The 27489-nt window shown below is 46.8% G+C and overlaps 1 protein-coding gene across 5 annotated transcripts in view; it reads right to left on the bottom strand.

The window, feature by feature from the left end:
- The window catches only part of EFR3A (EFR3 homolog A), a 1108455-nt gene that overhangs the window by 249672 nt on the left and 831294 nt on the right, over positions 1-27489 (bottom strand). For all 5 annotated transcript variants that reach the window (XM_086966224.1, XM_086966228.1, XM_086966225.1 and 2 more), the window contains 2 exons: positions 17132-17293; positions 8934-9065 (listed from right to left, as the gene is read on the bottom strand). In XM_086966224.1, the coding sequence (XP_086822350.1) occupies positions 8934-9065; positions 17132-17293 (294 nt within the window). The remainder of the gene's footprint in view (positions 1-8933; positions 9066-17131; positions 17294-27489) is intronic.

Genomic DNA, 27489 nt, shown 5'->3' with positions numbered 1-27489 from the left:
CATTTCCCCGTTGTGGGCACTATGCATACCCACACAAGTGAGGTACCATTTTTATCGGGAGACTTAGGGTAATTCAGATTTGTAAAGCAACTTTTATTACCTATTGACTTTCGATGCATTTCTGCCTTCCAAATTAAAGACAATGTGTAAAAAATAAGTCATTTTGAAAAATGACCGATAATTCTAATGCTAGTATGAGCATTCCGAAATTTGGAAATGTGCAAATATCTACTGTTTCTAAACGCTTTATTTTGTTCCCATTTCAGAAATACATAGGCGTCTTTCATACCAATTTTTCCATGTATACATTTTCCCAGAATAATTGCTATATACCCAGTACATAATAAAAAACCATTGCAAGTCGCTGCTCAGTTTTTGGCTCTGGGTTCGTCGGGTTCTTGGTGAACCTACAAGTCCTATATATCTTCACAACCAGTAAGGTCCAGCGGATGTCACGGTATATTGCTTTCAAAGAGCTGTCTTAATTCGAAGAAGTTACTGGTGAAAACGTTGATAAAAATAGCTGTTTTTTTCAAGTAATTTTCAATTTTTCCTATATTTAACTGTTAGTTTCTATAAAGAAACCTTGAAGGATCTACACAAACGACCCCTAGCGGAATTCAGAATTGTGTCTACTTTTCCGAAATGTATAGCTTGCCAGGATCCATTATTGCTTTCATACCCATTTCTACCACTAACTGGAAGGAGGTTAAAAGCAACAAAAAAAAATAGCAAAAATAGGCCAAGTCCCAGAAAAATGCCAAAACTGTAAACAAAACTGGTTTCCTGACAAAAGTCTGTCATTCCCTAAAAGCTGGGGAAATGGTGATTTCAGCCCCACAACCCCTTTTTTGATACCATTTGCAGGGAAAAAAACAGACGCTTTCATTTGCAGCACTTTTTCCCCACTTTTCCCCCAAAAAAGAAGAAAATTTAGCTGTATTTTGGCTAATTTCTTGGTCCCATCCATGATGTTGGAAGGAAAAAGACGCACATTTGGCATGGATACCTTATGCGGTCAAAAGGTTACAGGGGCCTAAGCGCAAACTACCCCAAATAGCCAAAAAAGGATTAGCACGGGGGGGGGCAGAGGCCTAGCAGCGAAGGGATTAATACCCTCGAGCTATACCATTTGTTAAATGCCCCCTCCCTCTTTATAGGCCCTTGCCAGCGTCTCAAGCTTTTAACTTGTGTTCAGGGACTTTAACAACTGGTACAGCCTTTGGGAAATAGCTATAAGGCTATATTCAAGGATGTAGCTGATTCAGTTTATCTTCAGGAAATCATTGGTGTCCTGGTTTAACTAATAAATTGAAGTCCATTTGTCACTCACTTTTGGAAAGGGGCGACCACTCGGTCCCCCCGAACGTATGGCAGAGTGCCTCGATCCCCCCGGGAAGCCATTTTGGGCGGGAGGCGCGCCTCGGCTGGTATGCCCGAAGCGGCGTAGCCGGGGCGCGCTTTTTCCCGCCCTTGAGTGGGCTGGCCTAGATACTGACGCCGCCGGCCACGCCCGCGGGGCAGGCAGGGGCGGGTTTACGCCCGCCCTGAAGATGGATAAAAGGAGACGCAAGACCAGAAGACATCCTCTTGTTCCTGTGCTCTGAAGCTGCACCTCCTCGCTGCACGTGAGCTCGAGACGGAACGAAGAGCCAATTTTGAGCGTTTTAATCGTTCTTGTTTGTTTTTCAGTTACTTTGTTGGAGAATGCCGAAGAAGGTTGGAAAGCGCATGAATACCGACCAGATGCTGCGTGTTCTCATGAAGGAGATGTCCGAGCTAAAGAAGCGGGTGGACAAGAATGAGGAAAGGGGTCCCAAACGTCCTTTGGCGGGAGCAGCCCCGGGAGGGAAAAACAAGAGGCCCAGGAGGGGGGCAGCGGGTGAGGAGACCCCCGGTCCCAGTGCCCCGCTCGAGGCTCCAATTCCCGTGCCAGAGGAGGGGAATCCGATCACCCCCGTGTCCGAGGATGATATGCCGCCCGAGTTGGCAGCACAATTGGCAGCGTGGTTGGGTAAAGGTAACGAGGGCGCCACGGCTGTCGAAGCGCAGGTGCTGATAAAGCAATTGCGTGAGAAACGGGACGCAGCCAAGGTGCCCGTGCCGGCTGCAGTAGGGGACAAGACACCAGGGACGATTGCGACTACAGAGGCAGCGTCGGGTGCAGGTAAGCGGCCTTTGCCGATCGCGAGGGATGAGTCAACACCCTCTCGGAGAGAAAAGTTGGGGCAACATGTTCCTTTGGCAATTAAGGAAAAGATTTGGGCGGGGGAATATGTGAACATTTTTTCATTACTTGTTGACCATTATGAGGTGGAGCATGTAAAAAGTCAGAAGGATCTCATGCATCCGAGTGTTTGGCGCGCAAAAATGGCCGCCTTTAAAGTGAATGAGAATATCGGCAATTGGGGCAATGCCTGGGGAATCTTTACGTCAATCTTGGGGGAACGTAGACCTGAGTTGCTTTCCGAGTTCCCAATCTACCAATCACGAATCATGGGGTACTCGACATCGCACCAGGGTAATCATTGGTTTTGTTATGATAATATGTTCAGAAAGGAAAAGGAGCATAATAAAAGTTTGACCTGGGATTGTTATGATGCCTTGACCTGGGATAAAATGAAAGAGTCAGGAATGTTGAAAATGCCGTTAGTAGGAAGTAATGTGGGCGAATCCTCCCGACAATATGCGGGGACGCCCTTTCGAGCAGGTTCGGGTGCCGACGATCACTCGAGACCTACCGGCAGTACAGGAAGAAAGGGTTTCTGTTTTAATTACAACAGAGGTAGATGTACGAGACCGCAGGGAACGTGTAAATTCAAACATGAATGTAGCGGTTGTGGATCGTCCCATCCTGAGGCCTCGTGCAGAGCCAGAACGGGTGATAACAGGGGGAGAGGAGGTGCCAAACAGGTCTAATATAGTCCGAGGGGCGCCTTTACCCACTCCCATTGATACCCTGGCAATGATTCCTTGGCTCAGTGACTATCCGGATCGTACTTCTGCTGGGGTGCTGCGAAACGGTTTTTCATATGGTTTCCGCATCCCGGTAGGGGACTTTCAGGGTGGGGATAAGTGTAAAAATCAACTTTCCGTCCTGCAGCATACAACCGTAGTACAGGATAAGATCCGGAAAGAGGTGACTCGAGGTCGGGTCGCTGGCCCGTTTAGTGTACCCCCGGTCCAGAATTTTGTTTGTTCCCCCTTAGGGGTAGTCCCCAAGAAGGACCCTGGAGAGTTCCGACTGATCCATAATTTATCGGCTCCACGAGGTCTTTCCGTAAATGATGCAATCGACCCAGAAGTGTGTTCGGTGCGGTACGCATCTTTCGATGAGGCCGTAGCCATTTTGAATCGCTTGGGGCCCGGGGCGCTGATGGCGAAGTCAGATATCGAGTCAGCGTTCCGATTGCTCCCGGTACACCCAGACGACCAGCGTCTCCTAGGTTTCATGTTTCAGGGTTGTTATTACATGGATAGGTGTATGCCAATGGGGTGCTCTATATCCTGTGCTTATTTCGAGAAATTCAGTAGTTTTCTACAATGGGTCTTCACTAAGAAAACGGGTTTCCAAGATGTAATGCACTACCTTGATGATTTCCTGTTTCTTGGGGCAGCTGGGGGTCTTGAATGTGGCCGGGCCTTGGCCGAATTTTGTGTGTTGATGAAACAGTTTGGTGTGCCATTGGCACCGGGTAAAACAGTGGGTCCTACGACTTGCCTCGAGTTTCTGGGGATCGAGTTGGACTCCATTGAGGGGTGTTTCCGTTTGCCAGCCGAGAAAGTGTTGAAGTTCAGGGCTGCGCTGCAACTGTGTATAAATGCATCGAAAGTTACGCTGCAACAATTACAGCAGGTGGTGGGACAGTTGAATTTTGCCCTGAGGGTAATACCAATGGCCCGCCCGTTTTCCCGTTCAATTGCCCAAGCGATGGTTGGCCTTAAAGAAGGCCATCATCGCACGAGACTATCAGCCGAGATCCGCCAGGACATGCGTATTTGGTTAGCATTTTTGGCGGATTTCAATGGTAGAATCGTCTGGAATAAACCAGCCGTGTCTTCTGAAGAGCTGGGGTCTTGGACAGATTCGGCGGGAAGCGTAGGTTTTGGCGCCATTTTTGGCACAAAATGGTCGGCACAAAGATGGCCGACATGGTGGCATGAGAAAGGTTTGACGAGTAATATTGCTTTCCTCGAACTGTTTCCCATCTTGGTGGCCTTGAGAACATGGCCTGATGGGTTCAAGGATCACTCTGTCATATTTTGGTCTGACAATATGACCGTGGTCGAGTGCATCAATAGTCAGGCAGCACGTTGTAAACTGATCTTAAGACTGCTTAAAGAAATTGTTTTACTGTGTATGCAATTGAACGTGCTATTCAGAGCAAAACACGTTCCAGGGGTGTTGAATCAGGCGGCTGACGCACTGTCTCGTTTTCAAATGCAGGCTTTTTCGGGTTTCCTTCCCTCAGCGGACCCGGAGCCGGCACCATTTCCCGAAGCTCTCTGGTCTCTCGGTGCCCCGAACTTCGTCACCTCGTGGGAGAGAGTCTAGCACCAAGGACGAGGAAGGCATACGAAGGGGCGTTTAGGGCCTATTTAGCCTTTTTGGGGACTGTTAGAGAGCGACTTTGGGGTCACGAGGAATGGGTAGTGAATTTCCTGTTGTCCTTACGTAGGGCTGGGAAATCGGTGGCTACGGCCCAGAGGCATCGTGCTGCCATTTCCTTTGTTGCCAGAGCACACGCTATCCAAGACCCTACAGCGTCTTTCGTTGTGCAAAAAGCGCTGCGTGGGTGGCAACGCCTGGAGGGTCGCAGAGTGGATCTGAGGCGCCCGATAGGTTTGGATAGATTGTCCCAGTTGTTGGCTACACTCCCTGCCACATGTTCATCTCAGTTTGAGGCGGTGCTGTTCCGAGCCGCTTTTACGCTAGCATTTCACGGGGCAATGCGGGTAAGCGAACTAGTTGCGAGGAACAAACTGGATGTGGCGGGGGGTTTGTGCCAGGAACACGTTCAGATCAGGGGAGAAACAATGACTGTCTCTTTTGTAAGGTCCAAGACGGATCAGGATGGTTTGGGTGACTGCGTCATCATACGCAGGATTCCTGGGTCCTCCATATGTCCGGTAAAGTGTTTAGAGGATTACCTAGCACGAAGGGTGGCATCATGGGGGGGGACTTTGTTAAGACACGCGGACGCCACCCCACTGACGAAATTTCAGTTTCAGCGGGTGCTTGCGATGTCAATTGCCGCTGCGGGCTTGAACCCGGGCGATTTTGGGACCCATTCCTTTCGGATAGGGGCTGCTACGGAAGCTACAGCCAGGGGTCTTAATGTTGAACAAGTGAAACGAGTGGGGCGTTGGTCCTCCAATTGTTATAAGAGATACGTGCGGTTGCACATGTTGTGAAGCTGTAATTATGTACTCTGTACTCACGCTTCTTGTTTTTTGTTTGGTTTCAGTTACGCAAGCCTACGAGGCGGGGCGGACTACGCAGTCGACCCTACACCGGGCCAGCGGTCAGACATCACCGGCTGTGAAAAAGGAGGTGTGGGTCGTGGGCCACTCATACGTGAGGCGTGCCGCAGACGTATTCAAAGCAGGTGACTTGGTTCACGTAGCTGGGGAATACGGGTACAGGATGTCCTTCCACGGAAGGGGCGGTCTCTGTATTGACCAGTTTCAAACATTCTTTGAGGATTTGTTAGGGCGGACAAGGTCACCGCCGTCTATAGTTATAGTACATGTTGGGGGCAATGATTTGGTCACCATCGGTAGACGACTACTCCTGGAGGCAATGCTTTCCACTGTAAGTTGGTTGGCGAGGAGAGTTCCGGGGTGTACGATTGCATGGTCCCATGTGATTCCACGAAAGGTGTGGCGGGGGGCTATCTCTATACCTGCTTTGAATCATTCCGTTAGAAAGCTTAACAATAAAGTGAGTAGGTTGTTCCGTTCCAGGACATTGCATTCTATTTCCCATGGCTGTATTAATAATGACAGGATGTATTCGGGGGATGGTGTGCATTTGTCTTGGGTGGGGAATGAGTTATTCTTAGGAGACTTCTTAGCATGGTTAAAATCTTTGAAACATGACCTTTAGGTAGGAGTTTTTGTGGGGAGTCCGGATAGCCGGTCAACTATCCGGCCTTGTGGCGGTAAGGTCATGATCGGTGAGCACTAATTGGAAGATCCCTATGAGTGGGCGTCACCCAACACGGATGGGAGCGCTCGGGGGAGGTGGCCTTTGGCCCCTCAACGGGGAGGCGGTCCCTTCTAAGGATGGGTCGCCGAAAGAAGAGGAAAGGCGGTCAAGGCCCCTTCCTGTGTAGGAGGGGGTACAGCCCCCTCCTGGGGAATTTCCCGGGGCCAGTGACATCTGCGACGGCAGATGCGGTAAGTTGTGTGGGGTTGGGGGGAGGTCTACGATACCTTCTAGATACCTCACACGAGTTCGAACGACCTTTAAATGGCGTCGAGTTGATAAGTGCCCCCGTCAAGACAAGGGAAATTGTAGTAGTTGCACGTGAGTACGCCTCAGTGCGGTCGCCCCTCCCAAGTGGGGGGGGTATGTCTGGTTAGGGATCTTGACACCGGTTACGACCTTGCCGTTGGCCCTTAAACGTTAGGATGTACAATTTCAATATTTCAAGTAAATGTTTTGTAGGATGTTAGATCGGCTAGGAGAACCTCTGTATTAGAGAATCTGTTAAAGTTAGCCAAACATCGCAATGTGGTATGAAATTGTACATTAATGTTTAACCGTTTTAATTTTTTGTTTTAATAAATACGGCCGGGAGGGTCACTCCCTCCCACTTCCAAAAACTTCAAGAACTGTTTCCGGTTTCCCTCATTTGGGGATTGTGTTGAGAGGGGGTGGCGGGTATCTCAGCCATATGGAAAGGGGCGACCACTCGGTCCCCCCGAACGTATGGCAGAGTGCCTCGATCCCCCCGGGAAGCCATTTTGGGCGGGAGGCGCGTCTCGGCTGGTATGCCCGAAGCGGCGTAGCCGGGGCGCGCTTTTTCCCGCCCTTGAGTGGGCTGGCCTAGATACTGACGCCGCCGGCCACGCCCGCGGGGCAGGCAGGGGCGGGTTTACGCCCGCCCTGAAGATGGATAAAAGGAGACGCAAGACCAGAAGACATCCTCTTGTTCCTGTGCTCTGAAGCTGCACCTCCTCGCTGCACGTGAGCTCGAGACGGAACGAAGAGCCAATTTTGACCCACCCACCAGCCCCTGAGGACAGCTAGTTTGTTTTAATAAAATTGATCAGTTATTCAATTTCGTTTTCATGTTGTTTTGGTGTTATGTTGATATTTAGTGTGTAATAAAGATTGGTGTAATTTTCGGGTTGTGTGATTAAAGAATTTCGGATTTAAGGTCCATTTAGTACAGGTTTTGTCGGTCATAGTGGCCAATGTAGTTTCATTTAAGTAGCACTTGTCGTATTTATTTCGGTCAGGCGGTAGGCGGTAAGGTCATGATCGGTGAGCACTAATTGGAAGATCCCTATGAGTGGGCGTCACCCAACACGGATGGGAGCGCTCGGGGGAGGTGGCCTTTGGCCCCTCAACGGGGAGGCGGTCCCTTCTAAGGATGGGTCGCCGAAAGAAGAGGAAAGGCGGTCAAGGCCCCTTCCTGTGTAGGAGGGGGTACAGCCCCCTCCTGGGGAATTTCCCGGGGCCAGTGACATCTGCGACGGCAGATGCGGTAAGTTGTGTGGGGTTGGGGGGAGGTCTACGATACCTTCTAGATACCTCACACGAGTTCGAACGACCTTTAAATGGCGTCGAGTTGATAAGTGCCCCCGTCAAGACAAGGGAAATTGTAGTAGTTGCACGTGAGTACGCCTCAGTGAGGTCGCCCCTCCCAAGTGGGGGGGGTATGTCTGGTTAGGGATCTTGACACCGGTTACGACCTTGCCGTTGGCCCTTAAACGTTAGGATGTACAATTTCAATATTTCAAGTAAATGTTTTGTAGGATGTTAGATCGGCTAGGAGAACCTCTGTATTAGAGAATCTGTTAAAGTTAGCCAAACATCGCAATGTGGTATGAAATTGTACATTAATGTTTAACCGTTTTAATTTTTTGTTTTAATAAATACGGCCGGGAGGGTCACTCCCTCCCACTTCCAAAAACTTCAAGAACTGTTTCCGGTTTCCCTCATTTGGGGATTGTGTTGAGAGGGGGTGGCGGGTATCTCAGCCATATTCCTTCTGTGATATTTCAAGCCTCAGGGTATAATTGGGGCAGCTGTTTCCCTGCATATAATCGTTACCATTACACAGCAGATGAAGGAAGTGCTTTGGGGCCGTAAGAATCGTTAAAAGTGCTGCACAAGCGGCAATCCCATATATAACAATCATTTCTCCAAGTTTGAAGGCTCGGTTTCCCCCTGCGTTTGAAGTTTTTGGGGGTCTGTAGTGCAGGGGGGATGTTTGTGGGCTTTTCCTGATGACCTAACTGTAAACCCCCTCCCCTCTTCTATCAGAAAAAGGCAGTGCAGTGTGGAGGAAAGTCACTAATTCCGATCTAATCAGCATAACGGTGCATACAAATCTGTATATCTACATTTCACAAGAGACAAGTAGTATAATAATGAATAATTAATGACTTAACAAAACTTGACAACTATCTATGGACCCTTTGGAATGCGGAGAAAAACAAACAAAAAAGGATCAATAAAACGCAAAAGTATACATCATGGTACAAATAAAGTGTTCTCTTAGATTTCAAACCTATGTAGAAACCAGGTGCTTTGCCCTAGGACATAAGAAGGCAATTGTCCTTTCCTTGTTAACGATCACCTAGTTTTCGCATCACATTGCTGGTGCATTACATACTAGCAAGCAGCGCTGGACGTCTAGTCCTCGAGATCAAAAGCAGTTAAATAGACAGTACTTGCATGGCTCACTGTTCAGTACCTTGCTGACATGCTGGCAAAAAGCTGGAACCGATATCATCTGACTTAAGAAGTTGAGGTAGGCCGCAACCAGGGCCATGATGCCACAACGATGGAACATTGGCAAGGAATCCTCATTAATGATGGCCAAGTCCTTGGAACAAAGAAAAACAGAACGTGGGTCAAAATGGTCAGGATTTTTTCCACTGGTTTATTACGACGGCTCTATGTACAATTGAGAAAGATCACCCTTGTCAAACATGGTGGATGAAGCAGCTTTCATCTGGGCAGTAAAGGAACATGAGTCTAACAAAAGACTACATGTGCAGCAGCATTGGAAATGATGTACAGTTTGGAGACATACAAATAGACCTGAATAAAATGAGTGTTACAGATTGTAAGCACACTGAAAAGCACTATATATTAAGTGAAAATCTGTACATGAAAGGAATGTTACAAAGAGGTATATATAGTGACCACTGGAATTATGCGCTACGGAAGGGCCAAAATACGTGGATGGGCTAAGTAAATTATGTGGCAAGAAACGGCAAATGATGCACCATAATGAGGTACATTTTGTGATAGTATTACTTCGTTATTTTTACACTTGCTAAAACTGTCTGGGCAATGGTTACACTTCATTAGTACCAGTTTAATACCCACATTTAGCAATAAGCAAGAGAAATTTTACCAGTTCACCTCTGCAAAGGGCCTTCCACTACACAGTAACGGGTATAGTTGCGTAACTTTTGATTTGAACCATGTAAGCTAGAAACAAGTTTTTTGTTAAATCTGCACATTACATAGCAGATGATAGATTATGTGGCAAATGCAGCAAATCTACAACTATTCAAAAGATGCCACCGCTGCATAATCGCATAATTCCAGTGGCCATTGGTATATACACTTGGCAAACTACTGCGCCAGAGATAGCGAGAACAAGGTCAGTAAAGTGTGCTAAGAAATCAAACACTCATGGTTTTAAAGTATACAACCTCCTGGTCATCAAGTCCAAACAGAAGTCACATAAAAAAAAGAAAGAAAATGACTAACCGTCCAATAATCACAAAGATGTGGATATTTGCGAAGGCCAACTAGGCCACAACCTCATCCTCTCTGCCTTCGCTGATTTAACACTGAAGCCCCTACTCATGTGGTTACCAGTGGCAGCTCCTCTGCTAAGGTGGAGGAGCATCGCCCCACTGTTATTTCAGCTGTGCAAAAAAGAAAATGAAAATGATAATAACCGAGCGTTATTATTATTTCATTTTTCTATGCGGCATGTGTTGCACAGCCCTGTAGAGAACATGCCAAGGCTCCCAGGCACTGCCTGAGCGTCCAAACAAGATGCTCAGACCAATCGCGACAGTGCTCCTGCAGCGTTGTGATTGGCTGGGAGAGTCTGAAAGTCTGGGTGCTTCCAGCAGACCTTCCTTCCAGGACAGAACAAAGACATGCAGCGGCGGGAGAGCCGGCGTGGCAGAAAAGGTAAGTAATTTGTTTTCTAATCCATCTACCATCTACCCCCGACTCAACACCCATTTCAGAGGCAGCTGCCACTGGTAGGTACTCACACAGAGGTGTAAATATTGGCCCCAAAAACACCCTTTCCAGCGGTTCATGGCAGGTGCATCAAAACCCATTAAAGTTCCGGTACAGTTGATACTAAAATAAAAGTGTCTGGGGGTCTCTAGTTGGCTGAGGTAGGTACCTTAGTCCACATAGGGACCCTTGCTTCTACATCAGGGAAAGGAAGGACACCTTCTCAGATAGCCCCTTCTCACTCCCTCTGTAGCTTGGCACGAGCAGCCAGGCAGTTTGTAATGCAAAAATAATGTGTCAGCGACCACCTCACTAGACAAGGGGGTAACCCAGGGCTCCGTCCTAAGCCCCACCCTGTTCAACATATATGTGGTTCCTCTGGCCGCTATCATAAAAGCTTGAGATTTTGAGACTATCTTGAATGCGGATGACACGCAGGTGATAATCCCATTCGAATCGGTTCCCGCTGTAACCAGAGCCAAGTTTAAGACCTGTATGTTGAACATAGATGCCTGGATGGGGGAACATTTCCTCCTGCTAAACTCCAACAAAATGGAGATTCTCCTGTTTAGGAAGGCGGAGGAATTGTGGACGTCAGACTGGTGGCCTTCTGAACTGGGGGAGCCCCCCTCCCCCACAAAACAGGCAGGGAACCTGGGAATTTTACTGGACAGTAAATTATCATTTGAAGATCATGTGAAGGCACTCTCGAGCACCTGTTTTGGGACCCTGCAAATGCTAAGAAAGGTCTTTCCTTGGATTCACTTGGATGCAAGAAAGACCCTTATCCAGGCGCTTATTGTGAGCAGACTGGATTATGGCAACACACTACTGGTAAGAGCCAGGGAAGAACTTTCCTCCAGGCACTGCAAAACATTGCAGCAAGAATGGCTTTGAACAAGCCTAGACGTTCCCCCTCTTGACCCTTGCTGCAAGCCTTACACTGGCTGCCCATCAGAAAGAGAGCAGTGTTTAAACTCTTGACACTTGTGGGTCTTGGGCCATTATACCTAAGGAAGAAGGTAATGCCTTATGTCCCTGGTCGCCAGCTTAGGTCAAGTAATCAGAACCTATTAGTTCCATGTAAGATTAATAAATCAAGAATGGGAGGGTGTGCATTCTCCTATCTTGCACCCTTTCATTGGAACAGGTTACTGGAAGAGATCTGTTGCTGTACCTCTTTGGGACATTTTAAGAAATATTTAAAAACCTGGATGTTTTAGAGGGTCTGAGTGGACGAGGGTCCTGTTTTTGTGCCGCCAAGAGATCCCCCTGGGAATGATTTGTTGCGCCATATAAATTGTAAAATAAATAAATAAATGCAATGCGTAATGCACACAGCAATACAAACTGATACATCATTCATTTTGAGTGCAGCAACGTACACCTTTGTACTTTGGACTGTTGTACTGAGAGCCAGAGATTTATTTCCTCTTTTGATCCTTTCAGAAGGAAAGCAAGGCTAGCGTTATCGCTGGTGGCACCCGGTGCAAAAATCTTTTTTGGCACCCCTTTAAGGACCTCCTACTCCACGGGTTCCCTTACTACCCCTCATCTAACAGTGCCCTGCCCGCTTTCACATGAATTTCATTTGTTTTATAGCACTACTCATACCAATGTAGAGTGTCAAAGCAGTTTACATTGCACATCATTATAATGAGACAATGACTCATACGTGTGCAAATCAGTCTATAGGAAATGTTAGATAAGACAATGATAATTACAAGGTGTAGGAACCACATGTCGTCCATATTAGTATGTAGCATATTTTAAGTGTTTGTTCTGGAGAAGCACAAACTGTGTATTTAAAACGTACCTGAATGGTTGGGGTTGACTTTACTACTAAGAACGTATTTTTGCCACACAAACTCTTTTTTAGCAACATTAGTACAATGAAAGACTGGGGAAAAAAACATGACATTCTAACTGTGCTTTCCATGGAGCTCTTTGACGAGAGTTCATGGGTCATTGTCCCATATTTGGATTGTAACTTATGAACTGCAAGAAACAAAAGGTTCTCTGCGACAAAAGAAGTAACCCATTGAGCTAGTCACATAAAATACAGTTCTATGATCTGCATAGCACATGTTCTTTGCAGCAGGCATATTAACCCTCTGTTCTACTTTATGACGTGTCAGAACTGCCACTAGTTAAAACTCTCCAGCAGGAACATTATTCATCAGAGTTATCTTGACATTTTTATTGCTGCCTGAAAACTGTTCGGCACACAAGAAATTCTGCAGCGGGTGCTTTAACCCCATGTTTTTACTAAAACAAGCGCCCCGCACGAGGTCAGCGCCAGGTACTGCTTCACCGGTTGCACTGCCTTATTCCAGCCCTGGCCTGAAGTATTCCGCAAGTACAAGTTTAGGCTTTGCGAACAAATTCCTTTGGATAATATTAACTAAGAGCCCCAGGAATAATTTTTATATCGATTAGTGCATGAGACGTTTGATGTAGTAATTCCAGTTAGGAATAAGCTAGAGTCTTCTGGTCTACTGTGCTGTTCTTTTTTGCAGTAGGTTGTTAATCTTTTGAGTGCTCAAGTAATTTTAGTTAAGGAAAGCAATAACTGGACCATAATTAATCTGTAAAAGTGTCCTACAGTAGACTGAGTGCCAAAACCAAATTTCCCCTCTTTAAGTGAGCCTTGGACTGCTCTGCCTCATTGCCAATTGAAAGTCGCTAATGATGGGCACTTGATCACTTCAATAAGCGGCCGAATAGTAATGAGGAAGTAGAATATCAACCGGAAGCAGCTCACATTTTTACAACCGGAAGTCAGGCAGGTCAGACTGACCTATAGGGCAATCCAGCAAAGCCAGGTGGAACAGTCTGACTGGTCAGTGTGTGGGCCGGTTTTGTGTATAATGGGCGAGTTTTGTAACTGTGAATGGCCTAGTGTAAACATCTTTAAATAAACACTTGAACGCAGAAGCAAGCAGCATTGCAGGCTGTGGATGCTAATATCTCAGACCATGCAGTGCACATACACCAATCACACTTTTTGGGTGGAAGAGCAGAGATGTGCCAATATTTTCTTCTTTTTGTTAAGGAAGGAACATCCTGAATTTTACTTTTGCATTTCTCAATTATTACCACTCGTATTGCATGCAGCAATTACAAATGCCGGTATTCCTCAGAAAGCACCTAGACAGCATGTCTTAAAAAATTGCAAAGTGATTCGATTTACAAATGACGTACACTGGTTTAATTTACCAGTTCATAAGTGTGGGACACTTTTATTTTGGTGCACAAGCCTATTTTCTGCCCCAGTCCAACACTGGAACTCAGTTACGATCGACTACTCTGGACCCCAGGAAACAGTTTCACATGCTGTATCCCAGGTGTTTGATTTTATTTCAACACTTTCAGCTATGTGAACCTTTCAAGTGACAGATAATAGAAATGGTTAAATATGTGAGCAACGTATGGCCTTTAGAAACTTGAGGGAGAAGAATAAAGGGAAAAAGAAAAAGGATAAAGTGAAATAAAAATAGTGCATCATTAACAAAAATACTCTATACATTTCAAGAAACAGTTTGTTCAAGCTCTACAAAGGAGTCAGTCAGAAATAAGATCAAGGTTATAATTGCATCGGGCGCCAAAGTCGGCCTTCAAGATGGCTGCAATCGTGTAAGGCTCTGAAAGGCAGCAGCCAGGATCCACCAAATGCAGGTTTCCTAAGGCGAGCTCAGGGAGGACAGAAACCTCCAGTGGAGCAGACAGGTAAAAGCTTGCTTGATCACGATTTTCAGTATGAATACAGACCGTGAAAGCGGGGCCTCACCATCTTTCTGACTTTTTGGGTTTCAATCAGGAGGTGTCAGAAAAGTTACCACAGGGATAACTGGCATGTGGCGGCCAAGCGTTCATAGCGACGTCGCTTTTTGATCCTTCAATGTCGGCTCTTCCTATCATTGTGAAGCAGAATTCACCAAGTGTTAGATTGTTCACCCACTAATAGGGAACGTGAGCTGGGTTTAGACCGTCGTGAGAAAGGTTAGTTTTACCTTACTGTTAATGTGTTGTTGGAATAGTAATCCTGCTCAGTACGGCGGAACCGAAGGTTCCGACATTTAATGTATGTGCTTGGCTGAGGAGCCAATGGGGCGAAGCTACCATCTGTGGGATTATGACTGAACGCCTCTAAGTCAGAATCCCCCCTAAACCGAAATGATACCGCAGTGCCGTGGAGCCTCAGTTGGCCTGGGATAGCCGGCCTCTCTTGGGGGGGCCGGTGCGTAGAGCTGCTCGCTTGGGGATCGGAGCGCGGACGGAAGGGAGCCGCCTCCATCGCCCTTAGTGCCCTGCATGTTCGTGGGTTACCAGTGCTAAATCATTCGTAGATGACCTGATTCTGGGTCAGGGTTTTGTAAGTAGCAGAGCAGCTACCTCGCTGCGATCTATTGAAAGTCATCCTCTGAACCAAGCTTTTGTATCTCAGTGCGTGGGCGGCGGCTGGCACCTTCCTCCAACACACCCAGCGGTTGGTCCGTCTTCCGCCAGGCCCGGCGGGAGGGACGCATAGGGGGTAACGTGGGTTTGCAGGAGGCTGCCTCCACCACGTGCCCTCCGGCACGGGGGTCTCCCCCTCCCGTCTCTGTCCCAATGGGGTGGGGGATGGGGTCACCATCCCTTGCAGGTCGGCAGGGTGACCAGATGGCCTGGGCCGGCCGGCCGGCCAGGCCTCTCCTTCCTGCTGCCCCAGTCAGGCAGGGAGGCGAGCAGCAGCCCCGGGGAAGGACCCTCCCGAGTGGCTGCCTCCGTGCGCCGTACTGCGAGATCGACTGGGTACGGCACCCTTCCACTACGTCTAGGCGCTGGGTCGCCCCGGGCCATCTGGTCGCCTGGCTGAGCGACCAGATGGCCCTGCGGGCCGGGTGACCAGATGGCCCTGCGGGCCGGGTGACCAGATGGCCCTGCGGGCCGGGTGGCCAGATGGCCCTGTGGGCCGGGTGGCCAGATGGCCGTGCGGGCCGGGCTAACTCCAACTTTTGTGTCATTCCCCAAGGTTCTGTAAGCCCCCACTACATGGGGGCTTAATGGTCGAGAAAAATTGGCTAACCGGGCAGGCCGTCGGGGCAAGGACGTGGTCTAGGCTTAACCCTCCTTGGTTCGAGCCAAGGGTCCGGGGACAGGGGAGGCTCTCTCCGGCCTAGCTAGGGTTCGGTAGCTGGGTCCAAGCCTAGGTCTTGAGCTCCATCTGGCAGGCCCTGGGGTGCAGGAGCCCCCCATCCTCCAAGCCAGCCGAGTGTCTGGGCGCTAGTTACGGGGGTTCATCAGGCCCGGGGAGGCACTCCCCAGCCTGGCTAGGGTTCTGAAGCTGGGTCCGGGCCTGGGGCTTGAGCTTGAGCTTAATCCGGCAGGCCCCAGGGTGGCGGAGCCCCCGTCCTGCAAGCCATCATAGGGTCCGGGTGCTGTTTATGGGGGTCCATCAGGACCCAGAGAGGCTCTCCCCAGCCTGGCTAGGGTTCTGAAGCTGGGTCCGGGCCTGGGGCTTAAGCTCCAGCCGGCAGGCCCCGGGGTGTGGGAGCCCCAGACCTTCAAGCCATCATAGGGTCTGGGCGCTGGTTACGGGGTTTCATCAGGGCCCGTGGAGGCTCTCCCCAGCCTGGCTAGGGTTCTGAAGCTGGGGCAGGGCCTGGGGCTTCAGCTCCAACCAGAGGCCCCGGGGTGTGGGATCCCCGCATATCGCAAGCCAGCCGATGGTCCAGGGGTCTCATCGGGGCCCGGGAAGGCTCTACCCGGCCTGGCTAGGGTTCCGAAGCTGGGACCGGGCCTGGGGCTCATGCTCCGGCCCAGGGTGCGAGAGCCCCCAATCCTGCAAGCCTGCCAAGGGTCTGGGCGCTGGGGACAGGGGCCGACAGAGCCCGACAGAGCCCGGGGAGGCTCTCCTGGCTTGGCTAGGGTCCGGAAGCTGGGACCAGGCCCTGGGCTCGTGCTGCATCCCAGGATGCCGGAGCCCCACGTCCTGGAAGCCAGCCGAGGGTCCGGGCGCTGGTGACGGTGGTCCACCTGGGCCCGGAGAGGCTCTCCCTGGCCTGGCTAGGGTTCTGAAGCTGGGATCGGGCCCCGGGTTCATGCTCCGTCCGGTGGGCCCCGGGGTGCGGGAGACCCCATCTTGCAAGCCAGCGGAGGGTACGGGCGCTGGGGAAGGGTCTCCACTGGGGCCCGGGGAGGCTCTCCGCGGCTTGGCTAGAGTTCAGAAGTTGTGACCAGACCCGGGGCTCGTGCTCCGTCTGGTGGGCCCCAGGAAAAAGGAGACCCCCATCTGGCAAGCCAGCTGAGGGTCTGGGAGCTGGGGACGGGGGTGTACTGGGGCCCGGGGAGGATCTCCCAGGCCTGGCTGCTTTAAGAAGCAGGGACCGGGCCGGGGAGCAGGGTTGGCTGGCTTTATCCGCTACGCTGGCGGAGCTGAGTTTTCTGCCAACCCCTAGTAATGTCTCTCATGTAGGTTATTTGTTTAAGAGTTGTTATCCATCTGTTTAGGGCTATGCAATATTGTGGCAATTGATTTAAACAATAAAATTCCATTGATAGAAAAGTCGCATGCGTTGATGCACACTCAGTAGAACATCTGGATTCAGCAATTAGCTTATAATAATACACAGGTGTATATACACAGACATGAATTCCACTGTCATAGTAAAGTAGGATGTTAATTTCTAAACATACCTGCAAGGCAATAGAGAGCCGAATAAGGTCGATAACCACTTCTTCATTTGCCAGTTCAATGGTCAAAAGGGCCAGTGTAGTATACAACAGCTCGAAGTTCTTGTGGACATTGTCATCTTCTTTACAGCCCAAGTAAATATGCCTGTACAGCTGTGGACCATGCTGAAAAAAAGCATCTGCAAATGAGTATACTTCAAGAAGGACACAACAGCCATTTGTTATGAAAACTAAGTTAGGTAAATATTAGGTAGACTCTAAGACTTAAATACTCAACAACATGAGACTTGAGATTAGTCCTTGAGACTTCAGCACTGCACCAATACACTCCTTCATATCGGAGTACAAACCTAGATGACTGGATATACAGCAATATTAAAGAATCCTAAAATGACAGTAATAAAGAAGTATTGTTACCAGTCGATGTCTATCAAGAGTCTGTCTTGGCCTCTTCTCCATACAGTTATCTTTAACATTACATGCTGAATTATTTTTGTGCCTTTCTTTTCCTATAAATCCACAATCATCTTTTCTATCCTGTTGGTCACTGCCTCATTGCAGCACATTTTAGCACTTTATCCAAGTCATTATTCATATAATCTTTATTTTCTTTTTCACTGCAACCAAAACAGTACATCTCACATCTTTTCCCCTTCGAATGTGATCCTCTCATTCGCCTCCAAATAAAAACTTGTATAGCGTGAACAATTGCCCGAGGGCGTCTCGACACTGTGGTTGAAGCAGAATGAATAAAAAAAATATATTGACCCTCATCACCTTGAGCTCCCTCACCATACACTACTCAATGCACAACCGAAGAAATTTGCCGCACCCAGTAGTGTCTTACTGTAAGGCAGTAGAACAAAGCCAGTCTACATTAGCAACCACCCCTTGAGTCTGACTTATTACTCTTTCAAACACCTTCAACTAGTCACCAACTTTGCCATCATAATTGCCTATTTAAACGACCACAAATTAATATTTACTCTCCATACACACACATCATACCTTGAGGTGTAGAATAGTCTCTTCCGCATACCTGTTTCCCCCATTCAGTCAACAAACCTACCGCACTTCACAACACCCAGACCAACACCATCTTAGCACCCCACAATTGAAACATTTGTGTGTATGAGATTAATTACGTTTTTTGTTTTTACGAAGAAATAGTATCAGTTGATTTTAACACTTCAAGCTGCAGTACTTCGAAATTGACATGACTTCCATCGAAATGAATTAAGTAAAGTGCTACTGTAAAAAACAACACTCCGTTTTTTCTCCTACAGATAGCCTTAAATAACGAACATTCACCAGCACACCTTAAATCAAACACATTTCCACCTGTTACTGAACATAAATGTAATCACATGTCCGCATTATACTCTTAACTCATATACTCTAACCCCTAACAGTATTCTCCTAGCCTATATACCCTAGTCCCTAATGAGTAACCTTATCCCCAAACCCTTAAACCCCCTACCAGATAGGATTAACCACTATAACCCTCAACTCTACAACCCAAACCTTTAATCCCATACCCCAAACCATAATGTCATATCCCAAACTCTTAACGCTATAACTGTATTCTCTTACCCTTCTACTTAATGCCCCAAACCTTTTACCTTACCCTGCATACCACTAACATTCTACCCAAACAATTGACCTTACACCCTAAATTTTAACCTAATTCCATAGCATTATCTCAATACTCATAAATCTTAATTTGTAAACCTTATGCCTTACACCAAACCCTTAACCTTAGCACCCCCAATCCCTAACCCCTGTCCTTAATTTGATATATGTTGTAAACAAACATAATGGGAAGTGATACTTTTCCAATTGTATTATTTTTAGAACTAATAACGGTGACGTGTAATTTCGAAAAGCGCTGATTTTGACATTTTGAAGCAATATTGAATATCTTCCTCCTCAATTTCAGATCTGCCTCATCCCAGCCTCTCCTAAATATATTCCCCAAAACCGACTTTCTCAGATACAAGGAGTACACCCATCATCTGAACAAAATACATCATGCTCACTGTAAATGATATACATTTTTATCCGTCACACTATACAAATACGATATTTCTCATTTGATGTAAACTCTGCACTCTGTCCATCCATCAACCAAAGGAATAAATACAAATAATTAAATGAGGCAGAAGGGACCTTTAGAGATAGTGGAGCACACAAATAAGTCTTGTAGAAAAGGCTGAGTCTATTAAAAAGCACTGAATAGTTATTGTATTTATTTATTACAGAATAAGCAAAATTGTCAATTTAACCAGCCAAATATATCCAGTCAAGAAGAGAGGATACCTAACAAAGTAAAGTACAATGGTGTCTCGGGCAACATTAATTCAGTAAAACATTATACAAGTACAAACCAATGCCTTGCTTTGTCTCGGATTTAGGTCTTTTGTCTTCATACCATATTCTTGATATATTGCATCCAGCCATTTTACGCGGACTGTTTCTAAAGTTAATGGTGGTGGAAATTTTGTGTTCTCTTTAACACCATGCTGGCACAATAACAACAACCCCTGTTCAGCACCTGGTTGCAAGAATGGCATACTTCTTTCTATTTTACCTGCAATCTGTTACTTTCAAGTAACATTAGTTGAGATGTTTCTTCCGGAAGAATGATATTTGGAGGAACGTGCCAGTATTTTTGCTTAATAAACAGAAAATGACACTATGTTCACTACTGCAAAGTTTATCTGTAAGGATGAAGCGTAACGAATAGGAAAATTGACTCTTAGAAATTTGTGTTACAATAAATAATATTTTGAAGCGAGAAGGCAATTTAAGCACTTTTAAGAATCATTTACATGTACTGCAATTACTTGGGGGCCCAAGTGATAAAGGAAATTGGTTTTATTACATTATTTTTACAGTTAAAAACTGTGATGTTTTGTAGTGTGCCTACTGCAATGGCTTTTCGTAGCTCAACAATAACTTTGATGATGTATTTTGAAGCAATGCTATTTGTGCCAGGATGTTGAAGAATGTTCTTGATAGGTCTCCTATTCAACTTGACATCCCACATTAGCTGACCTTTATATGCCTAGCCAGAAAGTTGCTCCTTAGGTAGCAGACATGTAAAAAGACAGCAAACCAAAAGGTTATCTTCCGCTTACATTCAGAAACACAAAATATTTTCAATAATGGTCAGGACTTTCCTGTCGGGGTTGGACCATATTGACCATATTGTATATGTCGGATATATTTACCAAATTAATCTGCATCTGCTGTGGTATATTTGTTTGTTACTTTTAATGCATACACAATAATAATATATTCTATAAAAAAATGTATAATGGTCAGGAGCCAGAAAACTGTTTGAAGAAAAACAGGCCACTATAAACCCCATAAAATCTGAAAATTAAACTGGATGTATAAAAGGTCACGGAGAAGCACTGCTGACCAAACATTTTCTACTTTGCTTTTTTATGAAGAGAAAAATGCAAGCTGTTTCATTAGGGACTCTGGTTTACATAAGAGGAAAAGCCAGACTGTTATTCCTGGGCAGCCAAGAAGCTACAGAACCAAGAATGAAGCACACCAGCAGTTGGTCCATCAGTTCATTATGACATACTATTGAAGGATGTAGATGCGAAAACCCTGATTCTATTTCGTTAGCTGCATTGGGAAGGAAAGCAAGACTATCATGAGATCTTCAATCATTAATAAACAATCAATATAATAGCAAGCAGTGATAAGGAACAGAAACAAGAGAAACAGACAAAGATGACATGCACATGAAAAGTGTATATTTGTAGAGAAGACTAAGGAATTTGGCACCCAGCATTTAAGCTGTGATTTAGAAACAGGAGGACAGCTCTTTTTCACACTGAACTTCACTCTGTATCTTTTCAAATTGCACCAGTGGGAGCATTATTACAGTGAAGAATGTAGCCCTGGCTTTCAATGGTTGTGGTTTGCAGGAAAGTAATACTTCAGCCATCAGTTTGTTGACCTTTTAGTGAGAACAGCTAGCGACAGATCAATAGGCTACCAACCCTTCAGATGCTGTTCATCCTTTGGCAGAGGCATCTTAGTTCATTAAGACCATCTAGGATGTTGTAGTGCATTTATCATTCAGTCAAATGTTGGGATTGCTTTTTCAGAGTAAAAGAGGCAAGGAAAAGAGAAAACAATGCTCTCTAAGGAGTAGACACTGACACAATGCAGACAATCAATGCCGAATATATCAAGACATAAATCTAGGAAGGCATGTTCTTGCAGAATCTCATTCCACAAGAACCAACAATCTCAACCACACCTGAAGAAGCCTCAAATAGCATGGATGGGGGTGGTAAAAAGAATGATTCCACTGATCCTGGATTTGAAAAAGCAAAATAACAACACTTGAAAAATCTGTTTTAATTCTTCAAAATCAGCCTACTGGCATATGCAGTTAGCTAGGATTTTAGAAAAACTGAAAGCTATCTGTTCCACTCCAGAAGAAATAAACTCCACTTCAACTCTTTACCAGATCAACCTCAACCATTATGCCAAAATACACTGCATGCCATAATTGTGCTCAACAGGTTGTTTATTGCTCAGCTTAGGAAGTCCGTTAACATTGCAAGTGTCTTTGCATATTATGCAGCTTTGACACAAGTTAGTGTATATCTATATTTAACTTAGCTTCTTTGGAGTGGCTGGTACACAGATTATTGAGAAGACATGGATATGCTGGTATGGCGACACAGCCAGCTATATAACTTGGAGAGTGCTGGACATGCTGCGGTTGGGCCTAAAAAATAGGGAATACATTGCACTACCGTGAAATAGAAACCTGCAAGACTCGTTCTATCAAACAAAAGATAACACAGGAGTCAGTCAAATAGCAGCTGTTTTATTTCATATCTCAAAACCACATGATTTTACTCCAGACTAAGAGTTAGTTAAAGACCAACTACCCGCGGAGTACAATGTTGCTTCATTCCTAACCTCTTTAATAGTGTTAACACCAATGAACTCACGGTCCTGCGAATGCAGAAGTCATGATTGAACATTTCACTGGATTTTAATGGTGATGTAGCCAGGTATCTACCATCATAGCTTTATTGATTGGGCAGACTCTCTTATGCGAGAATGGCCTCCAGAAAACATTGGAGAGACAGCTGGAGACATAGGGCCATATTTAGAAATAGGTAGGGCAGGGCATCTGGAAAAATAGTGGCTGATGTCCTTGATGCCATATTTAAAGTGCCACTGGCATCAATAAACACGACATACAGGATGTTCTGCATCCACCCAAATCTAAATATAATCCAGAGCATCCACAGCTCAGTCTGTGCATAACTTCACTATTTCATTATTTAGAGTTGATAGAAAATTGCCCTAGTTGTGGATTTCAAGTTGTATTACAGACACAGTCCGAGCTTCAGATCGGAGGCTTGATACTTGCTCTGAGAGGAAAAATCGTCTACAAAGTCAGTGTTGGTGAGGAGATCTTTCCAAATTAAGGTGGTCGGAATCACCTCATTTTACTAGTGTTAAGCTGCAGAGTATTGTTAGTAATTCTTATTTTAACTGCAGGGTAACAATAACCACTATATATAATTGAAGTGCAGTGGTATCCACATCCATCTGTAGTCAGTGGTGAAGGAACAGCAGAGCAGCGAAAAAGACTCAACCATGTATCTGAGCGAGATCACACAGATGTTAAGCCAACTGGAGGTAAAAGAGAAAACCGTGTAGAAAGCTCAATCTAACCACCTCCATGACTGATCTAAAGGTGCCTAGCCTTGTCTAGTGAAGTCTTACTCGTAGGAAGGAACCTCACATGTGGCAGCATGCTGTTTTGGGCCACTTTCCAGAAGGCAGCATAAAAGCCAAAGAAAGGTAGTAAACAGGTCCTATCCTTACTGACAAAGGGCAAGATGTCACCACGTCTTTGCTTCCATCCCATGTTCAGGATGAACGCTTAAATTAACTGGTTGCGTTAAACGAAAAGATACCAGATGTGAATGCAATTGGACAACCATTTTTTTCCTGACATTAGCTAGGAGGAGAGTAAATAAATAATTTCACAGAATGCAAGGGTACACATTGTTTCTTAAAAAGTGCTTTCACCAAGTACACTTTCAGCTAATATGGTGCAAAAAAGCTGATCATATAAATATTGCCGGAATCTGTCAAGAACAGCTCACTAGGAAGGTAGCAACCAGGATTGCATATCAAAGCCAATCATTTCCTCTCAGAGCACAGACAGGTGACGAGGTAGAAAGAGGCCGGGAGGAGATGACATTTGTAAAATTGCTGACCAGTAAGCACAATGAGGTGTGTTGTGTATCACAATCCGGTTCTCAGAAATACTGTCACTGCGCCAGGTGCTGATTTTTATTATAGCCTCAAATGTGGCAATATTTTTGTAAACAATATTTAGAACTGAATATTTATGCCAATTGCTATTCCGACTTACAAAAGGGGGTGGTGATGAACAGAGTGTCTGAATTGAGCAGACCACTCTTACCCAGTCCAAAGATCAGGGCTTGATCCATCACCGTTATTTATCTCACTGCCCCATCCCAGCTCAGAACCTGGCTATATGCAAATCAGTCTGTCCCTGGCCCAGTGCATCATGGGAACAGGGCAGACTAAACTACCAAGCCAATTCTTTACCAGAAAGGAGACAAGCTACCGGGGACCGGTTTCTGGCATTTCAGCCTCTTCGGCCCGGCTTGCTTGAATCCTGATGGAGCAGTGAGAAAGGGACTCATGTCTGAGTATACCCTGCCACACCTATAGTGGCCAAAATCGATTTACAAAAGGGGGTGGTGATGAACAGAGTGTCTGAATTGAGCAGACCACTCTTACCCAGTCCAAAGATCAGGGCTTGATCCATCACCGTTATTTATCTCACTGCCCCATCCCAGCTCAGAACCTGGCTATATGCAAATCAGTCTGTCCCTGGCCCAGTGCATCATGGGAACAGGGCAGACTAAACTACCAAGCCAATTCTTTACCAGAAAGGAGACAAGCTACCGGGGACCGGTTTCTGGCATTTCAGCCTCTTCGGCCCGGCTTGCTTGAATCCTGATGGAGCAGTGAGAAAGGGACTCATGTCTGAGTATACCCTGCCACACCTATAGTGGCCAAAATCGATTTACAAAAGGGGGTGGTGATGAACAGAGTGTCTGAATTGAGCAGACCACTCTTACCCAGTCCAAAGATCAGGGCTTGATCCATCACCGTTATTTATCTCACTGCCCCATCCCAGCTCAGAACCTGGCTATATGCAAATCAGTCTGTCCCTGGCCCAGTGCATCATGGGAACAGGGCAGACTAAACTACCAAGCCAATTCTTTACCAGAAAGGAGACAAGCTACCGGGGACCGGTTTCTGGCATTTCAGCCTCTTCGGCCCGGCTTGCTTGAATCCTGATGGAGCAGTGAGAAAGGGACTCATGTCTGAGTATACCCTGCCACACCTATAGTGGCCAAAATCGATTTACAAAAGGGGGTGGTGATGAACAGAGTGTCTGAATTGAGCAGACCACTCTTACCCAGTCCAAAGATCAGGGCTTGATCCATCACCGTTATTTATCTCACTGCCCCATCCCAGCTCAGAACCTGGCTATATGCAAATCAGTCTGTCCCTGGCCCAGTGCATCATGGGAACAGGGCAGACTAAACTACCAAGCCAATTCTTTACCAGAAAGGAGACAAGCTACCGGGGACCGGTTTCTGGCATTTCAGCCTCTTCGGCCCGGCTTGCTTGAATCCTGATGGAGCAGTGAGAAAGGGACTCATGTCTGAGTATACCCTGCCACACCTATAGTGGCCAAAATCGATTTACAAAAGGGGGTGGTGATGAACAGAGTGTCTGAATTGAGCAGACCACTCTTACCCAGTCCAAAGATCAGGGCTTGATCCATCACCGTTATTTATCTCACTGCCCCATCCCAGCTCAGAACCTGGCTATATGCAAATCAGTCTGTCCCTGGCCCAGTGCATCATGGGAACAGGGCAGACTAAACTACCAAGCCAATTCTTTACCAGAAAGGAGACAAGCTACCGGGGACCGGTTTCTGGCATTTCAGCCTCTTCGGCCCGGCTTGCTTGAATCCTGATGGAGCAGTGAGAAAGGGACTCATGTCTGAGTATACCCTGCCACACCTATAGTGGCCAAAATCGATTTACAAAAGGGGGTGGTGATGAACAGAGTGTCTGAATTGAGCAGACCACTCTTACCCAGTCCAAAGATCAGGGCTTGATCCATCACCGTTATTTATCTCACTGCCCCATCCCAGCTCAGAACCTGGCTATATGCAAATCAGTCTGTCCCTGGCCCAGTGCATCATGGGAACAGGGCAGACTAAACTACCAAGCCAATTCTTTACCAGAAAGGAGACAAGCTACCGGGGACCGGTTTCTGGCATTTCAGCCTCTTCGGCCCGGCTTGCTTGAATCCTGATGGAGCAGTGAGAAAGGGACTCATGTCTGAGTATACCCTGCCACACCTATAGTGGCCAAAATCGATTTACAAAAGGGGGTGGTGATGAACAGAGTGTCTGAATTGAGCAGACCACTCTTACCCAGTCCAAAGATCAGGGCTTGATCCATCACCGTTATTTATCTCACTGCCCCATCCCAGCTCAGAACCTGGCTATATGCAAATCAGTCTGTCCCTGGCCCAGTGCATCATGGGAACAGGGCAGACTAAACTACCAAGCCAATTCTTTACCAGAAAGGAGACAAGCTACCGGGGACCGGTTTCTGGCATTTCAGCCTCTTCGGCCCGGCTTGCTTGAATCCTGATGGAGCAGTGAGAAAGGGACTCATGTCTGAGTATACCCTGCCACACCTATAGTGGCCAAAATCGATTTACAAAAGGGGGTGGTGATGAACAGAGTGTCTGAATTGAGCAGACCACTCTTACCCAGTCCAAAGATCAGGGCTTGATCCATCACCGTTATTTATCTCACTGCCCCATCCCAGCTCAGAACCTGGCTATATGCAAATCAGTCTGTCCCTGGCCCAGTGCATCATGGGAACAGGGCAGACTAAACTACCAAGCCAATTCTTTACCAGAAAGGAGACAAGCTACCGGGGACCGGTTTCTGGCATTACAGCCTCTTCGGCCCGGCTTGCTTGAATCCTGATGGAGCAGTGAGAAAGGGACTCATGTCTGAGTATACCCTGCCACACCTATAGTGGCCAAAATCGATTTACAAAAGGGGGTGGTGATGAACAGAGTGTCTGAATTGAGCAGACCACTCTTACCCAGTCCAAAGATCAGGGCTTGATCCATCACCGTTATTTATCTCACTGCCCCATCCCAGCTCAGAACCTGGCTATATGCAAATCAGTCTGTCCCTGGCCCAGTGCATCATGGGAACAGGGCAGACTAAACTACCAAGCCAATTCTTTACCAGAAAGGAGACAAGCTACCGGGGACCGGTTTCTGGCATTTCAGCCTCTTCGGCCCGGCTTGCTTGAATCCTGATGGAGCAGTGAGAAAGGGACTCATGTCTGAGTATACCCTGCCACACCTATAGTGGCCAAAATCGATTTACAAAAGGGGGTGGTGATGAACAGAGTGTCTGAATTGAGCAGACCACTCTTACCCAGTCCAAAGATCAGGGCTTGATCCATCACCGTTATTTATCTCACTGCCCCATCCCAGCTCAGAACCTGGCTATATGCAAATCAGTCTGTCCCTGGCCCAGTGCATCATGGGAACAGGGCAGACTAAACTACCAAGCCAATTCTTTACCAGAAAGGAGACAAGCTACCGGGGACCGGTTTCTGGCATTTCAGCCTCTTCGGCCCGGCTTGCTTGAATCCTGATGGAGCAGTGAGAAAGGGACTCATGTCTGAGTATACCCTGCCACACCTATAGTGGCCAAAATCGATTTACAAAAGGGGGTGGTGATGAACAGAGTGTCTGAATTGAGCAGACCACTCTTACCCAGTCCAAAGATCAGGGCTTGATCCATCACCGTTATTTATCTCACTGCCCCATCCCAGCTCAGAACCTGGCTATATGCAAATCAGTCTGTCCCTGGCCCAGTGCATCATGGGAACAGGGCAGACTAAACTACCAAGCCAATTCTTTACCAGAAAGGAGACAAGCTACCGGGGACCGGTTTCTGGCATTTCAGCCTCTTCGGCCCGGCTTGCTTGAATCCTGATGGAGCAGTGAGAAAGGGACTCATGTCTGAGTATACCCTGCCACACCTATAGTGGCCAAAATCGATTTACAAAAGGGGGTGGTGATGAACAGAGTGTCTGAATTGAGCAGACCACTCTTACCCAGTCCAAAGATCAGGGCTTGATCCATCACCGTTATTTATCTCACTGCCCCATCCCAGCTCAGAACCTGGCTATATGCAAATCAGTCTG

This window comes from Lissotriton vulgaris, chromosome 4_1 (genome assembly GCF_964263255.1).
Source record: "Lissotriton vulgaris chromosome 4_1, aLisVul1.2, whole genome shotgun sequence".
Classification (NCBI taxonomy): Eukaryota; Metazoa; Chordata; class Amphibia; order Caudata; family Salamandridae; genus Lissotriton; species Lissotriton vulgaris.
This window is presented reverse-complemented; position numbering and strand designations above follow the sequence as displayed.